This window comes from Oryzias melastigma, linkage group LG1 (assembly GCF_002922805.2).
Source record: "Oryzias melastigma strain HK-1 linkage group LG1, ASM292280v2, whole genome shotgun sequence".
Lineage (NCBI taxonomy): Eukaryota > Metazoa > Chordata > Actinopteri > Beloniformes > Adrianichthyidae > Oryzias > Oryzias melastigma.
Window position 1 is genome coordinate 8661990 of NC_050512.1, and position 18340 is coordinate 8680329.

General features: G+C 38.8%; 1 protein-coding gene across 2 annotated transcripts in view; it reads left to right on the plus strand.

Annotated features, from left to right (window-relative positions):
- The window catches only part of galnt7 (UDP-N-acetyl-alpha-D-galactosamine: polypeptide N-acetylgalactosaminyltransferase 7), a 24712-nt gene extending 7079 nt beyond the window's left edge, over nucleotides 1–17633 (plus strand). The window contains exons 2-15 of one of the 2 annotated variants that reach the window (XM_024259737.2): nucleotides 1160–1271; nucleotides 2112–2424; nucleotides 4022–4188; nucleotides 4898–5028; nucleotides 7013–7092; nucleotides 9221–9403; nucleotides 11154–11271; nucleotides 11367–11489; nucleotides 11662–11777; nucleotides 13015–13117; nucleotides 13253–13351; nucleotides 14549–14674; nucleotides 15130–15160; nucleotides 16458–17633. In XM_024259737.2, the coding sequence (XP_024115505.1) occupies nucleotides 1160–1271; nucleotides 2112–2424; nucleotides 4022–4188; nucleotides 4898–5028; nucleotides 7013–7092; nucleotides 9221–9403; nucleotides 11154–11271; nucleotides 11367–11489; nucleotides 11662–11777; nucleotides 13015–13117; nucleotides 13253–13351; nucleotides 14549–14674; nucleotides 15130–15160; nucleotides 16458–16564 (1809 nt within the window). In that variant the 3' untranslated portion in view covers nucleotides 16565–17633. Of the gene's footprint in view, nucleotides 1–1159; nucleotides 1272–2111; nucleotides 2425–4021; nucleotides 4189–4897; nucleotides 5029–7012; nucleotides 7093–9220; nucleotides 9404–9606; nucleotides 9790–11153; nucleotides 11272–11366; nucleotides 11490–11661; nucleotides 11778–13014; nucleotides 13118–13252; nucleotides 13352–14548; nucleotides 14675–15129; nucleotides 15161–16457 lie in introns of both variants that reach the window. The other variant, XM_024259736.2, reaches the window with a different exon arrangement.
- The last annotated feature ends 707 nt before the right edge of the window (nucleotides 17634–18340 follow it).

The following is an 18340-nucleotide window of genomic DNA, read 5'->3' on the forward strand; positions in this document are numbered from 1 at the left end:
CTGTCTGTGATGCTGCATTTGGCTGTCTTTGCGGCTGTTCATTGAAAGGGAGGTCCCAATTATTATTATTAGTGTCCAACAACCAATTTATGTGCTCAGCCTAGTTTCCTATTGTCTATGTCTATCAGTTAGGGAGTGGGTGGTAAGAAAAGGGTGGTGGTATTGTCTGCTGGTTTGGAGCAGGGGTTCTTAATTTTAATTTTAATTTTATTGCATGTTTTTATATTACTTACAATGTTCTGCTTTTCTTGTAAAGCACTTTGTGTTATTCCTGTATATGAAAAGTGCTATATAAATAAAGATTGATTTGATTTGATTTGATCTTCAGCTATCAGCACTAGCATCTTCAATGGCTACTTTCAGCTCACAGCATTCACACGGGCATTATTGCTGGCAATTCTATATATCTAGTTCATAATTGTGTTAAAAAGTTACAATTTCAAAGTTTAAAAATTTAGTTTTAGAGTGTTCAATAAATGTTTATCCTGTTTGGACACGACCTGTATTGGATTTTGGCCCCCTGTGCGACTGAGTTTGACACCCCTGGTCTACACTGTCTTCTCTTAGCCATGGCTAGGATCGGCTTTAGTGACCCCGAAAGGGATGATGGGAATAAAAAATGGATGTTTTTGAAGGCTAACATCAGAAATAAACTTTCTACAGATGCTGCTTGCACAGAACACATTCTCACATAAACTGTACTAAAGTCACTATCCACTTCAGTGTAATACTATGTAAAAACACTATAACAACACACAGCTTCAGTTTGGTCAACAAATACAAGATGTTTTAATAGTCTGACTTGCTTGTTTATTAAGAGGGTCATCGATTTGGCTTTTGTAAGCCATATTTGTTCTCTGTAGCTGATTTTACACAAGAAAATGTGTGACACTAAAATCTTACTTTAGCTAATCAAGCTGACTAATTTACTTGCTTCACACTCATGTTTTTGAAGTTCCTCTGCACAATCTAACAAGCTTGTTCGTAGAAGTTGTTTGCTGTAAATGAAACCACTGGAGAAAGACTGAACTGTACTAGCAGCTTAAAACTATGTGCTCAGCTAAAAGTGCTCATGAGGAAACTCTAAATTTAACTCTTGAGTGCAACTTTACAGCCAGTAAATGTGTTTCATTTCAGTTTTTTTCCCCCTTTGTGTTAGGAGGAGAGTGTTTTTGGCAAAGGAGACCCGGCGGGACATTTTAAGCCTGTGGTGCCGTGGCCTCACGTGGAGGGAGTGGAGGTCGACCTCAACTCCATCAGACTCAAGAATGGTGAGGAACAAAAGCCACAAAACATTCATCACTGAGTGTGTTTAAGTGTGAGGTTGTTGACCCCACTAGACTAATGGAGAGTTGTTGAAAGGAAGATTCCTCATGTGTATCTATTGGACTGGACAACTTAACAGTCAAACCACAGATGCAAATAACAGTTTATTCACTGCACTACTGCTTTTTTGGTTTGGATACTTCTTTTTTCTGTCCATGTCGTATCATGAGGTACCCAGTAATTCCCAGCCCTAATCCAAATGGAATTTTCCCATATGAATGATCTCATTTTGAAATTATTTTACAAAGGTAGAGGTCAATATGATTAATGACTTGCCTCACTCAGACTGATCGATCTTTTTGGATCGTAGGAATATAAATTGATTTATCAATGAAGTTGATTTATTGTTACACCCCTAATAAAACGTATCTTGTTCTATTTTTATGTATTAGAAAGATTTTGGTTTATGTTGCTCAACCAACTAACATGTTTTCTGTGAGAGGTGTAATGAGACAGATCTTTGCAGATAGTGGCCACACAAACTATAATGTGCAACGGAAGTCGATAGAGATTGGTGGGGGGTGTCGTTTCTTCAAACCCCATGGTCATACTTGACAAGCATATACTTCACTTCAAGTTTGGTAGACAAATATGTTCTGCTGTTTGGTGGTCAATTGTAAATTTTGCTCAGAGAAACCCTGTTTTCTAGGCACATCAAGTTACCTTTATCATCATGTTGTCACTTACTCAAACTGTTAAGTTTTTGCCCAGTACTTTCCTTCAGAATCTGTTGTTGGTCTGAATGTTTGTGATAGGCGAATTTCCTGTTTGTTTGCTCTCTACAGAAAAGGCTGACCAAGACCCCAACCACCAACTCAATCAGAGACAGGTCATTCAGAAGCAGTTTGTCACATTCAAACCTCAGACTCATCAGTACTCCAGTCCTGTTCTAAGGAAAGGTGTCCTTGGAAACTTTGAGCCCAAGGAACCTGAGCCTCATGGGATCCTCAACGGTCCTGGAGAGGGAGCCAAACCCTTGATCCTGGGCCCAGAGTATAAAGAGTCAGTTCAGGCCTCCATCAAAGAATTCGGCTTCAATATGGTTGCCAGCGATATGATCTCAATGGATCGAACTATCAGTGATCTTCGCAACGACGAGTGAGTTTGCTGCCTCTTTATTTTCCCAAATATATGTTGCTTTCTTAGCCTGCTTTGCGGTCTGCCGTACAGCTTTGGTTTTCACCCACAGTGTCTTTTATACTTCCAGCTCTTTGAACAAATCATTTGCTTTGTTTGTTTGACAGTTTTTTCTCGAGCTTTCAGAAATGGATTATTTCAGTTTTTAAGACATCTCTAGTAAAATTTCCTTTGATACAAAGACTATATTTGGAAATTTTGTCATAAAACATTTCCTTTAATGGTATGCCAACACAGTGTGATTCTCAAATTGTTACATATTGACGCATGGACCCTCCGTGTCAAAATTTGATGTTTTGGGTGCCCCCAACTCTGACCCCAACTCTGAGGAAATCAAGGCTCCACAAGCTCTGGACCGCAAACTGGTACTGGGACGTGGACCGCACTTGCATCCTATCCTTAACCTTAACCAGATCGGTACTGGACATGGAATGGTACCGGGTCCGGACGCGGTACTAGACATGAACCAGGCTTAGGATTAGGGTATAGCATTAGGGGACCGGTACCATCCGCGTCCGGGGTTCACTCCGTGCCTGACAAAACATCCAGACCACTGATTTAAAGGGGCCATAACATTGATATTCTCAAGCCTTTCAGAGTGAGCTCTGTGGAGAAATTGAGTGTTGGTGTTAGACTGAGAATGGTGCTGGTATAGCAGACTCTTCCTGGAGGGGGCGGTTCACATCATGTTGACGTCAGCATGATAGGACCCGCTCGTTTTTGTGGATATGGGAGGGGCTGCGGCTGAGAGCTCAAGTTTTTAAAGGATTACTCTTAAATGCATGAACGGATCAAAATACTTGTTTGGGGTTCTTTATAGAGAGGAATGAACAGTATAATACACTCAAAACCTCAAAAGGTAGAATTTATATGGTATGACACCTCTAATGAGAACAGCCAACACGTCAAAAAGTGACATGTTGGGGACACCCAAAATGTCATAAAGTGACGCGGAGGGGTCCTTAACCAAACCTTAATATGTGACAAGTTTGAAAAGAGAATGATTTGGTGGGTGTGCAGTCATTTAGTGTAAACACAATGACTGCTGACAGGGTGCCTTAAAAAGTCTTTTAACTGAAATAAGACATTAAAAAGTACTAAACCATCTTAAATTTCATGTGAATATGTCTTAATTTTTTTTTTTTAAAACAAAGTAAAAAAGGGTAAAGAAATAGCCAATTAGGGAGCTTTTCCTTTGCTGCTCCAATGTGTAGGGGAAGGGTTGCTCATGCTGTCTCACCCAGACACGTGTCGCCTATTTCTCCGCTGACAAGTGTCCCAAACAACAAACCCACACGGATGGCAGACCGGCTGCAAGCAAAAACGTCCAAAGTGTGGCTGTATTTTTTTTAGGCAAAAATCTCTTTTTAGAAGTAAATATTTGTTCTATAAAATTTATTTTTTAAAAAGAACTGATTTGATCTCAGTGAAACATCTGTTCAGTCTTTGTGTTTTAAAACATTTAACATGTCTAGAATTAAGATACTTGGTATGATTAAGAGTTTTTTAAAGTGCAAATGTAAATCTAAGGAATGACTGACTGATGTGTCCTCTTTAGGTGTAAGTATTGGCACTACGATGACAGACTGCTAACATCCAGTGTGGTGATCGTCTTCCACAATGAGGGCTGGTCCACCCTCATGAGAACTGTCCACAGCGTCATCAAGAGGACTCCCCCACAGTACCTGGCTGAGATTGTTATGATTGATGACTTCAGCAACAAAGGTGGGTTCTGTTTGTTCGTTTTGTTAATGAATGGGATAGAAATCCAATTTGGAGATTAAAAAAATATAAGCTTGAATTGTCAGTCGAATTGAACTAAATATTTCACTATAGATCATTTCAAACATCCCCTTATCCTTATTTTTTCCTCAGAATTTATAATGTAATCAAAAACAGGAAGTTGTTTGTGATAGTGACTATGAATTAAAAATGCTCAGCAGGGTTTGTTTTAAAGACTCACTCCAATCATTTTAGAAGAATTGTGAAATTGTTAAATGCAGAAATGACTTTTGTTAGTAAAGGATTCTAGGATTTATATTGTCAAAGGGATACTGTTTTAGTATATTAAAAGCCACAGTTACCTCTGCAAATTTTAGAGATCTCCACATTTAAATAATTGAAATATTGTGAAGTGAACTCAACTTAGTTTCTCCCTAAACTGGTTTTCACCTTTTAAGGTATGTAGTAAGTACACAATTAGAACAAGGGAGCCCATCTGTGATTTGCCCACATTTGGTAAACAGAACCTCATTTTTATTCATTAAACTGCATTCATGTTTACGTGAATACATTTACCCTTGTTTTTTTTCTTAAGGAAATGTTAAAAGACAACTTAAAAAAAGAGTTAATTTCCTTTTTAAGATTAGTGTTTGAATCCAACTTAAAATGATTTTTGTATGTTTATTCTGACAGTTTGTGCGTTTGTTTTCAGTCCATCTGAAAGAGCGTCTGGAAGAGTACATCAAACAATGGAATGGTCTGGTCAAGCTCTTCAGAAATGACAAGAGAGAAGGACTGATACAGGCCAGAAGTATTGGGGCCAAGAAGGCCACTAAAGGACAGGTATGGTTGGAGTCATGACCTTCAGTGGATCTTTCCAGAACCATATCACTCTCATACATTTACTTCTATAAAAACGCGTATTTGGACTCAGCAGTTTTTTAAGTGTTTTCCTCTGCTTTCTAAAGCAACATACCCCAGTGAGAAGGTAACAGTCCAGCCCATTGCTTCAGTCATGTTCAGGACATAAAGTACCAGGTCTGATGACAAAAGTACAAAGTCCATTAATGATGGTGTCAATGATGCCCAGTGTACTCTTTATGTTCAAACTGTAGCAACCATTAGTATTTCTCCAGGAACTCCAAACAAAACCCCAAATACTCTAACCTGACATTTAGGTAATAAGTACAAAGTACAGACAACGATGGCCAATGCTAAGGTTGAGAAGAGTTACCCTTCCTTCATTAGGGAATACCAAAGGATCGTGACTTCAATTCGCTTAAGCCCAAATTCAGAAAAGGACAAAGTCCAACTCCTTATGGGAAGAGTCATTTCAGAGCCCAGACTGAGAGTTAGAGTGACCCAACTGTGTCTAGTCCAGGACCCAACTGTGTCTAGTCCAGGACCCAACTGTGTCTAGTCCAGTGTTTATCAACCCTGGTCCTCAGGACACACCGTCCTGCATGTACCCTGCCCAAACACATCTGGTGGCCGTTATTTTACCTTTGCATAGGTTAATGTTGAGCAAAATGTAGTTGTTTAAGCAGGGTAGCATGGAAATCTGATCCACTCTCTACTTCAAATTCAAGCTCTCCAGGTAGCATTTCCATCCCAAAGACTAGCGTTGGTAACTGGGTAATGGAGCACACATGCCTGGTTTCAGTTTGTTCCACAGTGCTCCCACACCCACAATCTCTCCTGCAAGTGGTGACCCATCAATGGGGAATTTGTGACTGCTTTGGGCTAAGTTGGTGTCCGTGCTTAGGTAGACTATTGAAGGCCTAATGAGGCAAATTGAATTTGTGATATTGGGCTATATAAATAAAATTGAATTGAATTGAATTGAATTGAATTGAAGGAGATCTTTCCAATCTTACAAGCCCTTTCCTTAAGGCTGGCTTTGAGGTGTTGCAGCCTTAGCCTAGATGATGAATATTGGAAGTAAGATGTTTTAAGATGTTTCATTTTCTAAATCTACGAATGTCTTTTTAATCATACTTAGTTACCCTTGCCTGTCCTGGAACTGTTTACCATGGGAGACCCTACCCTTAAACCCTACTAAAGACCAAAAAGCTCTTGGAATCCTCCACCTTTTCTTGGTGGTCTACTTACTCAGAAAAAGCTGCATGTATATACTCCACCATAGCAGTGTCGTAACTGGCTAGTAAACAAGTTGGTACATTTGGCCCATTATCTTTGTTGTCAAGTCTTCATCATGAAGGACCAGCACAAAGATTGGTTAACGGTGAATGAAACATCAATCTGCTCTCACGGCCCAATCCTTCTTCACTCAAGAACCCTAGCTCATGCAGGAGCTGTCCAACCCCCAACGGGGGACACCATTTTTTTTTTTGGATAAGAGCCAAGACCTCAGATGTGGTAGGGCTTACCCTAATCCTAGCCATTTCACACTCTGCCGCAAACATCCCCAACACATGCTATAGGTTCTGGCTCGATTAAGCCAAAACCAATAAGCAGAACAAATTCTTTGGTCCTCAAACCGGACTCCCTTTAGCTCCTGGTTGGGCTTAAAAATTCTGTACATAGATAGTATGCACAGAGCTGGTAAAAGGGGGCAGCTCTTTTAGAGTCCAACATGCCCTATATAAAGTGGGTTCAACTTACTGCCAGCTACGTGAACCAAGCTCCTGCTGCGGTCATACTGAGACCGGGCAGCCTGCAATGGGACTTGTTAATTAGAACAAAATGCCTTTGATGGAGCTGGATTTGATTATGCAGAGAGAACACATCTTTTGTGTCATTTCAGTCATATACTGATAATAATTTAAATGTGTATTTTCACAGATGCATGTTTTGTTTATTGCAGGTTCTGATTTACTTGGATGCTCACTGTGAGGTTGGAATCAACTGGTATGCTCCCTTGATTGCTCCAATTTCAAAAGACAGGTAAGGTTCATGTGTGTAGCCCAACTTCCGCTTTAACGTTTTCTGTTTGAGAAGGCATGCATATCAAATGCACACTTCTTTATTTACTTTGTTAAGAATTTTAGCCACAAAAGACACGTGTAACTTTTTGTAGAGTACTACTCATCAAAATATAAGTCCATTGATGTGTAGATAGTTCCACTGCTCATGTGTGGGTCCACATTGCTCAACTTCTTGGTTTTTCTTTGCACTTGTTTTGACCCATGAATAGGGAAGAGTTTTAATATTGGTATACGAACTTAGCCTTAAAATGTTTTCTCAAATAAGATGTAACTAGCTAAGTTGTTTTGGGAGATGTACCTTTGTCTCCTCTGTGGTAGAACTGGTTTGCATTTTGTGGTTTAAGCATCAAATTTGGCATGAATGTGACTCGGGACCCCCCTTTCAGAAAAGCACATCATATGTATATTAAAGTGTTCTGTTGGTATCCCTCAACGGAACATGTTCAGGTGGCGGTTATATTTAAAAATGGTCGCCATCTTGAATTGTTTTTCTTTTTATCATGGCAAACTGGCTCTTTTGAAAGAGAGGATTCTAAGGTACATCCATGGCAAATTTGGTGTTTTTAGTACACAGTGAATGATTTGTCTGAAATGGCAACCTAATCGCCATATGTTTTCACAAAACACAAGATGAAGATAACATTATTTTTAACATTATTTTTTCAATTATTTAGACTGAGGTGTTTGTTCGTGTTGTTGTATACATTGATGATACTTGTGAAGACAATATCAGATAAACTGCAAAAGTGTTTCCCAGAGACGGGAAATACAACAGTCAACGATAGTGAAACAAAAGAGTTAAAGACATCTCTGTTCTCTGGATCTCTCAAGGAAGTCTGGACATTTTCAAGCTCTCTAAATGTTTGATCTAGTCAAATGCCACTGTGTTTTGTGTTTCAGGTACAAAGCATACCATTTTTTAAAAGCTTCAGAAAATTCTGGACTTTAAAAGTTTTGCATTTTTCTCGAGGTCCAGACCCATGAAAATGTTCAAAGTGATTTTGACCAAAACTTCAACAGACTTTCTGAAAGCCTTGTTGACATTGGCTGCCTTTAAGCTAAAAGCTTGTTTTTATTATAACAGTCTCCAGAGGTTAATTTTGTCATGGTGAAGTACTCCTCTCGATGAGACATTCAGGCAGAAAACTGTATCAAATTTAGGGATTTAGCAGAGTTGTACTGTACTTAAACGGAACGCAGTATTCCCCTGCTCATTCGCGTTTTCACATATTCACAAATTTTTGTAAAGTCACGTTACTCCTCCAGTTCGTCACAAAAACTCAGAAGTGTTTTTGATGAGTATGGATCAGTAACGGAAATTTGTTGGCCACGGGGACGACAAATGGGGACGGGGCGTCCGCCATATTTGCGGATTGGTGGTATTCGTGGATACCTCTGGTCCCTAACCCCCGTGAATAACAGGGGAATACAGCTGGACAGAGAACCCGTTTCTAACTGGATATTTAGGTATACTCTTAGCAAAAAGTAGTACACTTGAATTTTATTTTATTAGTTATACTTGAGTTTAGCAAGTAAACTAAATGCTTTGTTTGTGTAGTGTGGCACCAATACCAACTGAATACTTGTTTAGACTAAATTGGAACATTTTAAGTGTACAATGTAGGATATAAAAAGTAAACTTCAATTATTCTGCTTCACTTTTAGGATAGATTAAGTATTCTGGTAGTAGACTTAAATAGAGTATTGTTATCTATATTGTTATCTACAAACACAATCTATCACTTTGTAGTTATTCACAGCACCTAAATTTGTGAGTACTGAAAAAAAAAACATAATTTAGAAGATTATAGTTTTTTCCAAAATGCTGTTAGCTCTAATTGTGGTATTTGTTGCTCAGATGCAAAAAAATCACATTAGTAAAAAGAACAGTTCCCATAAAGGTGGTCTGTAAATGGATAAATGTTAGAAAAACATAATGCCTTTGTCTTCAAAATAGCAACATTCTCATGACTTTCAATAGTTTCCTTCTTAAGAACAATTTATAAAAATTGTAGAAAAAGATACTTTACATTGTTTATACCACACTAATGCTAAGTTGTTTGTATGCGTCTGTCTTTTGAATGTAGGACAGTGTGTACAGTGCCACTCATAGATTATATAGACGGTAATGTGTACACTATGGAGCCTCAGCAGGGTGGAGATGAGGATGGCCTTGCTCGAGGAGCATGGGACTGGAGCCTCCTCTGGAAGAGAGTTCCTCTCAGCCAGAAAGAGAAATCTAAGAGACAACACACCACCCAGCCCTACCGGTACACGCTGCACAGCTAGCATGGTCAAACTCACCCATGATCTCTTTGTGTCTCCATGTGCCCTCCCCCCATCCCCTCATGTCACTGTCTCGTTGTGTGTGTGTGGGCTTGCCACGTCCATCCCCATGTCTTTGTGTTCCTATGATCTGTGCGCCACCCCACGTCTCCTTCTCCCATGCATGCCCCCACATCCACCCTGTCAGAACGGTGTGCACGGTGCCTTTGATTGACTCCATCCATGGCGAGAAGTATACCATCGAGCCCCAGGGTGGAGGAGACCAGGACGGTTTTGCTAGAGGGGCCTGGGATTGGAGCATGCTCTGGAAGAGAGTTCCTCTGGGAGACAGAGAGAAAAAACTCAGAAAAACTCAAACTGAGCCCTATAGGTACAGAGAACTAGTGCTTTGGTTTTGATATGGACAAGGGTAATAAAGATACCTCAGCATTTAGCAGCATATTGTTGACATTATCATTAGCCTAGTACTGTGATGACTATTCCTGTCAAATTGCAAGTTCTTAAAAAGTATTTACAGCCTAAGTAATAAACAAAGAAGGTTTTCTTGTGCCACATAAGTTTTTTTATTTATAGATATGACACAAAAAATGGAAAGTTTTTGTAGGAAAGATTTTTTTTCCTTGTTTATTTACATAGAACAATATTTTTCCAGGCTTTCTTAGATATTTTTAACAGCTAGCTTTTAGTAACTCACTTTCAGTCCAGTTTATGTGTCTTACCATTAAAGCTAAATGCTCTCTTAAGTAGTTCTTGATCTTGCTTTAGTTAGCCAGGGTGAAAGAGTTCTAGAACATACAAACAAAAAATAAGAAATTAGACTAAAAGAGTAGACAAGATCTTTGAAAGTGTCTTCAAAGTGTGCCCCTTGGAAGCTATATATAAATGTATACGTTCACAAAAGGTGTATGGAAATACTTTTTAATCTAACAGTTGTGTGAGATGCTACATGGTAACTAACAAAAATAATCTAGCTAATCATGAGCAGTGTGCTCCCACTCTGTCCTCCAGCACTGGGTTTCTCTGGGTATAGACGTGAACAGCATGTCACTCACTCTTTTTGCAGCTTTAGCTGGGGAACTATCTGGAATACTCTAACACACAGACTACACGTTTGACTGTAGGATTAGGATTACCTGTTTTATGAAAGGTGACATGGTACTCAGTTAGTTTGGGGTTTTAGGACATCTTCACATCAGGGTTTTGGTTCTGGGTTGGGTTTTCATCTCGCACCCCCATCCCTACTTGAATCAACTCTTTATTGATCATTTTTTGCTGTTTGGCTTCTTTTTTTTTTTTTTTGCTTGGCTGATCTTTCACTGCATGTTGCTCGTTTTGTGTTGTGGTTCTCTATTTTCTACCTGCTGCTGGTACTGAAAGGACTCTTACTAACAGGACTCACTGGTTTGGTAGATTAACTCTTCCATTGGATTTATCAACATTAAAATCACATCTTAACACTTAAGATATCCCAAAGGGGCACTGTACCATAGTGCACTTCTTATTTTATATTTTACTTTGTGAACGTTGTGGATTCAGTCCTAAATATCTTTGTTGTCATTTTTTGTGAGTCTTTTTAGTCAAGGATCCTTTTAAAAGTAACCAACAGTAACTTCTTACTAATATTGTAATTACTATGTTTGGCTTTGCTGTTCTGATGATGTGTATTAATGGACAGTACTCTCCAGGGCTTAACAGTTGTTGCCTTTATACTGACAAGGATTTTTGTGCATGCAGATCTCCAGCTATGGCTGGGGGATTGTTTGCCATAGAGAGAGACTACTTCTTTGAACTGGGTCTCTATGACCCTGGACTCCAGATATGGGGAGGAGAGAACTTTGAAATCTCATACAAGGTAGATCTGAGTTAGTTTTGGCGTTTTGAGTTAACTGTGACATCTTTTGTCATAATCTGTTTGTGTTTTTTTTTTTTTTACTCTTGTGTGTGTAGATATGGCAGTGTGGTGGTCAGCTGCTTTTTGTTCCATGTTCCCGTGTTGGCCATATCTACAGACTTCAAGGCTGGCAGGGAAATCCTCCACCTGCACATGTTGGATCTTCCCCTACTTTGAAGGTATAAACACCTGAGCCATGGCTTCCTAGAGGCCAGTTTGTGATAATGATGTCTGACATTAAACCCTGAAAAAAAAAATTGACGACAGCTGTATTAAGACACGACAGACACTATCATACGAACGACGAGTTATGTCCTCCGTGTTTGACCATCTTTTCTTCTCTGTTTGCAGAACTATGTCCGTGTGGTGGAAGTGTGGTGGGATGAGTACAAAGACTTCTTCTATGCTAGCCGTCCAGAGACTCTCACTCTTGCCTACGGAGATATCAGTGATCTGAAGCGTTTCAGGTAAAATCACATCTTTAGTCCCATTTACTGCTTCTTCCTGTCAACCTGCTGCCTTGTTTGGATTATTGTTTGGAAAGTTAGTAACTCGTAAACCTTTATAGCCAAAAGATGACCAGACATTTTGGTAGTGTTTAAGCTAAACTGATCTAAATACATTTAGACTAATAAATAGATGCATACTTAGACATTTATGATTAGAACGTACTCACGATGACATATAGTGTGACAGTCTATTTGTGACTGATTATTCATCTGGAATGGGAGGAGCTTTTGAGATGCTAAAACTTCTAGAACACACTAGGGTGGGTCTAGTTTCTAATGTTATGATAGATTCTTGTATCAAGGAATTGTAAAATAAACAGCTGGGGTTTAACCAGTCCTATGAGACTTTAAACCAGGAAATAAGGGATAAAAACCATCCACACATATAGACGTACCCACACTCTGCAGTATGGCTCATGTTAGGTTAGCTGTTCTTTTTTCAGTTTTATTAAAACCATGGACAAAAAACACTTTTCATGAAAGGACAAAACTATCTGCTTTGGGTTGGTAAACCAGACCCCCAAATTCTACCAAATACACATTTTCCGTCAAACTTTGGGGCAGATATAGAGGGGAAAACTGTCCATCCATCTATCCATTCATTTTCATCGGTTCATCCCTGACTGGGTCATGGAGGCAGCAGTCTAGGAAAAAGAAACCCAGAATGCCCTCTGCCCTGCCACTTCCTCCAGCTCCTTCAGGGAAATCCTGAGGCCTTTCCAAACCAGCCGAGAGACATGGAGGATCAAGAGACATCTGGATCCCAGAGCTCATGACCGCAAATGAGTACTGGAACAAAGATCTACCAGTAAATTGAGAGATTCACCATGATGGACTGGCACAAAGACCACATAGCAGCAGATGCTGCAACAATCTGCATGTCAATCTCTCAGAAATGCATTTGGTGATTACTCGGCCATATAGGTCATCCTGTGGTCATCCTGTTTACTGTGAACACCCACATTTTTGCTTTCAGTTCCTAGTTCTTTTCTTAGTAATTCAGTTGTAAAGGAATATAGCAAGAAGGATGCAGTCTATAGGTGTGTGATTGTGTGGACAGACTGTATACCTGTCCAGGGTGTACCCAAAGTAGCGGCATCCCCAAAAGAGAGACATTGGGTTAAGACAATGGATGGATGTATCTGTTGTTCTGTAAATAAAAAAACACTTGACAGCGTTTGAACCTTTTTTTCAGGGAGGAACATCGATGTAAGAGTTTCAAGTGGTTCATGGAGGAAATCGCGTATGACATTCCATTGCATTACCCTCTTCCTCCCAAAAATGTCGAGTGGGGGGAGGTAAGGATTCGCACAAAAAGACAAACTCACACACCACATGCGCACCAGCACAGCCATCCTTGAACCATACTTGTTACATTCTAGCTTTTGTGCTGCTGGTTTGAAGAGTTGAGACGATAACTGTTGTGGTTGCAGATTCGTGGCTTGGAGACAAGCTACTGCATTGACAGCATGGGACACACCAATGGAGGGAATGTGGAAATTGGTCCATGCCACAGGATGGGAGGTAACCAGGTAATCAAGGCGTTTGTCTCCTTCTCCTGGTTTTCAGTCCAAAAAAACAAAGAAATGATAATACCACATGCAAGAACATGCTAAGGTTGTTGAAATTACATAGTTATAAATAACTTTACAATTAAATCAGCTTTAGATTTGTTAAAATAGTTTGCAAAATTGTAATCACAAGTTAAAAGTTGTGAAGCATGTGCTGTTTTTGGGGTAATAATGAGAAAAACCAGTAACCAGTTCACTTTTATGGAGAGAAAATAGATTTATCTTGATTTATGCATGCGTAATTCTTGATTTGTGTGCAACTTTAGATTTGTGTTTCAGCCCTGCATTCAGCTCTCTGGGGCAAGCAGACAGTGCCAGGTCCTTCTCCACACCCAGGGAGTGGAGCGGGGCGTAGGGCTGATCCACTCTATCTGGGCGTTGAGATGGATCTCATACCGCCTGCTTGAGCTCCGTGGCGAAAGCACTGTCAGGGGAAGCGCAGCCATATGGTAGCAATGAGAATAGAGAAACTTTATTGTTGAGTGTTTTAAAAAAAACATTTTTAGACTTTTTTTATATAAATTATCGGGCATATCTGTTTAAGAAAGTGGGAAAATATCAAGTTTTCACCAGATATTATTCACAGTCTAAGTTCAAAGCAGTTGATAAGAAAACTCTGATGACCCAGCATCTCAGCAGCATTTAAACGCATCACTTGCACATGCAACTTGGAAAGTTTCACATCAGATTTGTGTGTTAATGCGGTTTTGTGTGTGCGTAACAAGCGGTTTTAAATATCTGAGTGTATAGTTAGTTTCAAGCTGTTGTAATTTTAAATTGCGCTTGTGTAACTTGTATTTTGGTGAATTTCTTAATTTTTGCACATTTAAAAACACAATTGCAAGTACACAGTTATGCACAAAAGGTATTTTATGAGTTACAATCGAGATTTACTAACTCACAAATCCAAAGCTGTGCACAAAACAACACAAATCCAAAGTTACAAATGAATCAAGAATTAAACACAAATTGGGGTGAGTCTATTTTCTCTCTATACACTTCTGTCTTTTGACTTTTGGAAAGCGTTCCCAACCTTCATATGAAGCACAAACTGCAGTGCTTAGCATCACATCCACTGCTTGCTCTTTGAAGCTGAATAGCCTGCGTGATTGAGTTTTTGGCAGTTCCTCATCAGCTCACTGAAAACTCTGTGTCCAGTTGTTCCGCATCAATGAAGCCAACCAGCTGATGCAGTATGACCAGTGCCTGACCAGAGGAGACAACTCAGCAGTTATTATCACTCACTGTGACCGCAACCAGTATACCGAGTGGAAGTACTTTAAGGTAAGGCGACATTAGCCAACACACTATGACCTCAGTACCCAAGGACTACAGTAAGTGCTCCATATTTGATTGTTTGCACCAAGTCTTTACTCCTGTTTGAATGATTAACCATTTCTGCATCCCATCAATGCATTCTCCACAGTCATTATCTGATCTTGGTGGTAATTTGAATGAAAATGGGGCTTTTCAGAAATATGTCAAAAATAAGTCTTTAGATTGCAATTGAGATGGAAATTCCAGAAGGATATTTTTTTTTTACCTGGAGATGCCAGTCTTTTAGCCATGGTTTCACTTTTACCGGCTATTAGACCAAATCTTCTCATGGTCTTGTGTGTATTTTGTTGTTCTGTCAAGCTTGCAATGCTCACTTTAGTATCAGACCAGTAAATGGGAGGAGTTTATCATTAAAATACATCTAACAGCAGGTTATAAACTCTGTGTTTGTCTCTTTTCAGGATCTCCATCGATTTACTCATATGCCGACAGGTAATTTGAACTTTATTTTTGTATTACACTCCATCAAGTTCAAATAGTTCAGGAGACTACTCACATTATGAACTATTTCTGTGTGTTACGTTGTAATGTTACTTTGGTGGCTTCTTACAATCTGACAAACACATCTTATTGCTACGAAGAATTGGGGTAACTCAATTTTCAACACTTGATTTCAGTTTATCTATCAAGATTTGTTACTGGCTCACAGTACATACAACTCCACTTACTAAAATTCCTACGATTTTAATAATGATTAATTAACGATACAGACATATGTTGCTCTTTACAACCAAAGTTTTTTTTCCTGGAAAAACGATGTACAGTATTCCCTGTTTTATCGCGGAGATAACATTGTAGAAATAACCTACAAAAAGATGAAATCCCCTAAGTATGGTTATAAATGTTTTAGGGCTGTAAAACCCCTCACTACACACTTTTCTGTGACAGACATGAAGATTTTCACACTTTTCTCTTTTGTAATTATTGTCTTTTTAATTTTCTGTCAGTTTCTGAGTCAGCTGATGCAGCTTCTCTTTAGCTGTAGTCACTAAGACTACCAAGGGCCAACCCCAAACTAAAATAACAAAACCCAGAAGTGTAAGACTACCGAGAAAGAGGGGAAAAGAGCAAGAATAGATAAAAGAAATAAAAACAAAATTGCAATTATTTAAAGTAAGGATTACTTAATTGGCATTTATTTAATTTAGATTAGTTAAATGTATACATTTATGGCTGAAGTGCACATAGATGATAAACTTTGTACGTTTTTACATCCTGTTGACCTGAAGACGTCTTGTTTGCTCAACGCTACCTCCAGAATGAACAGATTTTATATGCAAAGAAAAACTTTGGTAAAAGGTTTGATCTTTTATGAGTTAAAAGCACATATTATCTTATGTGGCACAACAATGGTTACTAGTTGCTCAGAGTTGCATTGAAATGATCCTGTTTGGTACAGGGCATCTTTTATTTTGAAAATAAGTTAAAAAAAAATCTCATTGTGAGAGATGCTAAGTTCTTTTTATATTTTTGCTTTTGTTTGTTCCAAAAAATAGACATATTTCATTTTTATTATTAAAAAATAAGGCCATGAATGCAAATCCAAATTTCTTAAAGGCTAAAGTTAGACTATATGGCTCCTTCTTGGATTTGATCAGTAGAAAACGACCTTCGCTGTTAAAGGTTGCCGAATCTTGATATAGACCAATGTTTGCAATGTGCTGATAGTATGTTTCTTAAGCTCGTTTCCCAACACTCTGAGGTGAAAAGTAATGTGTTCTGATTTCAGGGAAATGTCTGGACCGCTCTGACCTGCTCCATAAGGTCTTCATATCAGACTGTGACACCAGCAAAACCACTCAGAAATGGGAGATGAACAATATAGTTGCTGTATGAAGACTGCAAACTGTGACGTTTCCACACAGGAACTGTAGACGGACGTGCCAGGAAGTGCAGCCGTCCCTTAAAGAGGCTTTAGCAGGTGCTTTTAGCCCCCCCAAACATGTTTGTCAGTTGTGGGTCAGTGTGGTACCGGGGTATAACGAACACAAACGTGGAGGCAGAGACTAAAGCAGCTGGGGGGTTGAATGAGCTGCTGGATGAACAGACGCGCGTCTCTGGACTTTCATGATGTTTGAATCGTTTCTTAATCTCTTTTTTTTCTTTTGGGATCTTAAGTTCTTGTTAATTGGCTGCATCAGTTCAGGATATATGTCTTAAGGATTTTTTTAATAATGTGATCATCTTACCAAAGAGGCCTCCTGATAAGTGGGGATTTTATTGATGGGTTTGTTGTCCTTATGAAGGGCAGGATGATTGTTTTTTTCTGTTTGTTTTTTTATAAGTTTGGCTTCCTTGACTAGAAATGGAACAAAAAGTAAGTCATAGAGCAAAGTATATGACATTTCAACAAGACACTCCACTATGTTTAAGAAAAGGCAGCTTTCTGGCCCATACACTACTGCGTTTAGGTTAATTCTTTTTTAACAACCTTCAAATAAAATCTTTTTTTTTTACTTCTGGTCCTTTTCCTGTAAAACAACAGACGTGACCCACTCCAGAATCTTACTTGCCAAGATGTTTCTAAAATCTAAAAGTGTCCTAATGCTTTTACATTTTTTGAGCCAAACCAAGCATTGCTTTCTGATACAAAATGTAACAATTTGAATGTGTTTTGGTGACAGTTGGTCTGAAAATAAAGAAACCAATAGTTCTTATTATGTTGGGAAAGACTCCAAGTCCAAAACGCCTGCTTATTTTATTTGTTGTTGTTGCCGGGTTCGGTGAAGAGGCTCTGGTGTTTTTGATCACGTTTACAGTATGTTGTACAACATAATTTATTTCTGAATATTCTCATGGTGAAATATATGAAAGGCCATCAATGTAAATATCTAATTTATAGAAAAGATTTAATATTATTTCCAAGGAAAGGGTGAAAGAAGAAATAAAAGTTTTTTGCTACTAAGCTGGTGTGTGATGGTTTTCTTTACTTCTATTGGATTAGATGGAGCCCTGATGAGACATTAACTTTTTTTCCTAAATAATAAAACTTGCACAAGCTATTGTTTTACCTTTGAGGACTGTAGAATTCTCCTCCAAATATGAAAAGTTGAATTTTTACTACAAAAAAGTAAAGTTCTGTGTTAGTTTCACCAGACCATGTGATCCTCTTCTGGATCATCTAAGTCCGGATCATGAACCAAATGCATCCCTAGTTCAAACACACTCTTTTCATAAAATCAATGACATGCACCTCCAAGCACTGTCTAAAAGTTGCACGCATGATTTTACTAAATTACGTTTCATATTTACCATGAAGAGGCATTACCAGATGAGACGCACCATAGTCTCTACAAGCTAACAGGCAATGAAATGTGCAAAAAAATGTGAATAACATAATTGGATATGTTTATATAAATAAATGTATGCCATTGTAATAAAATGATGATTAAATAGTTAATTTAAATTCAATATTATTAAATAGTTAAATTGTTGGCCCACACACATCTCATCTTCACCAACTCAGACCTTCTTTGCAAAAACTTTGGACACCCCTGATGTTCTCTAGCAAACATGTACTGGCTTAGGCAGAGGATCATGTCTAGTGGTGTCGGGTTATTGATAGTTGCCTTTGTTTCTTTGGTCCCAGCTCTCCACAGGTTCTGGGATTGT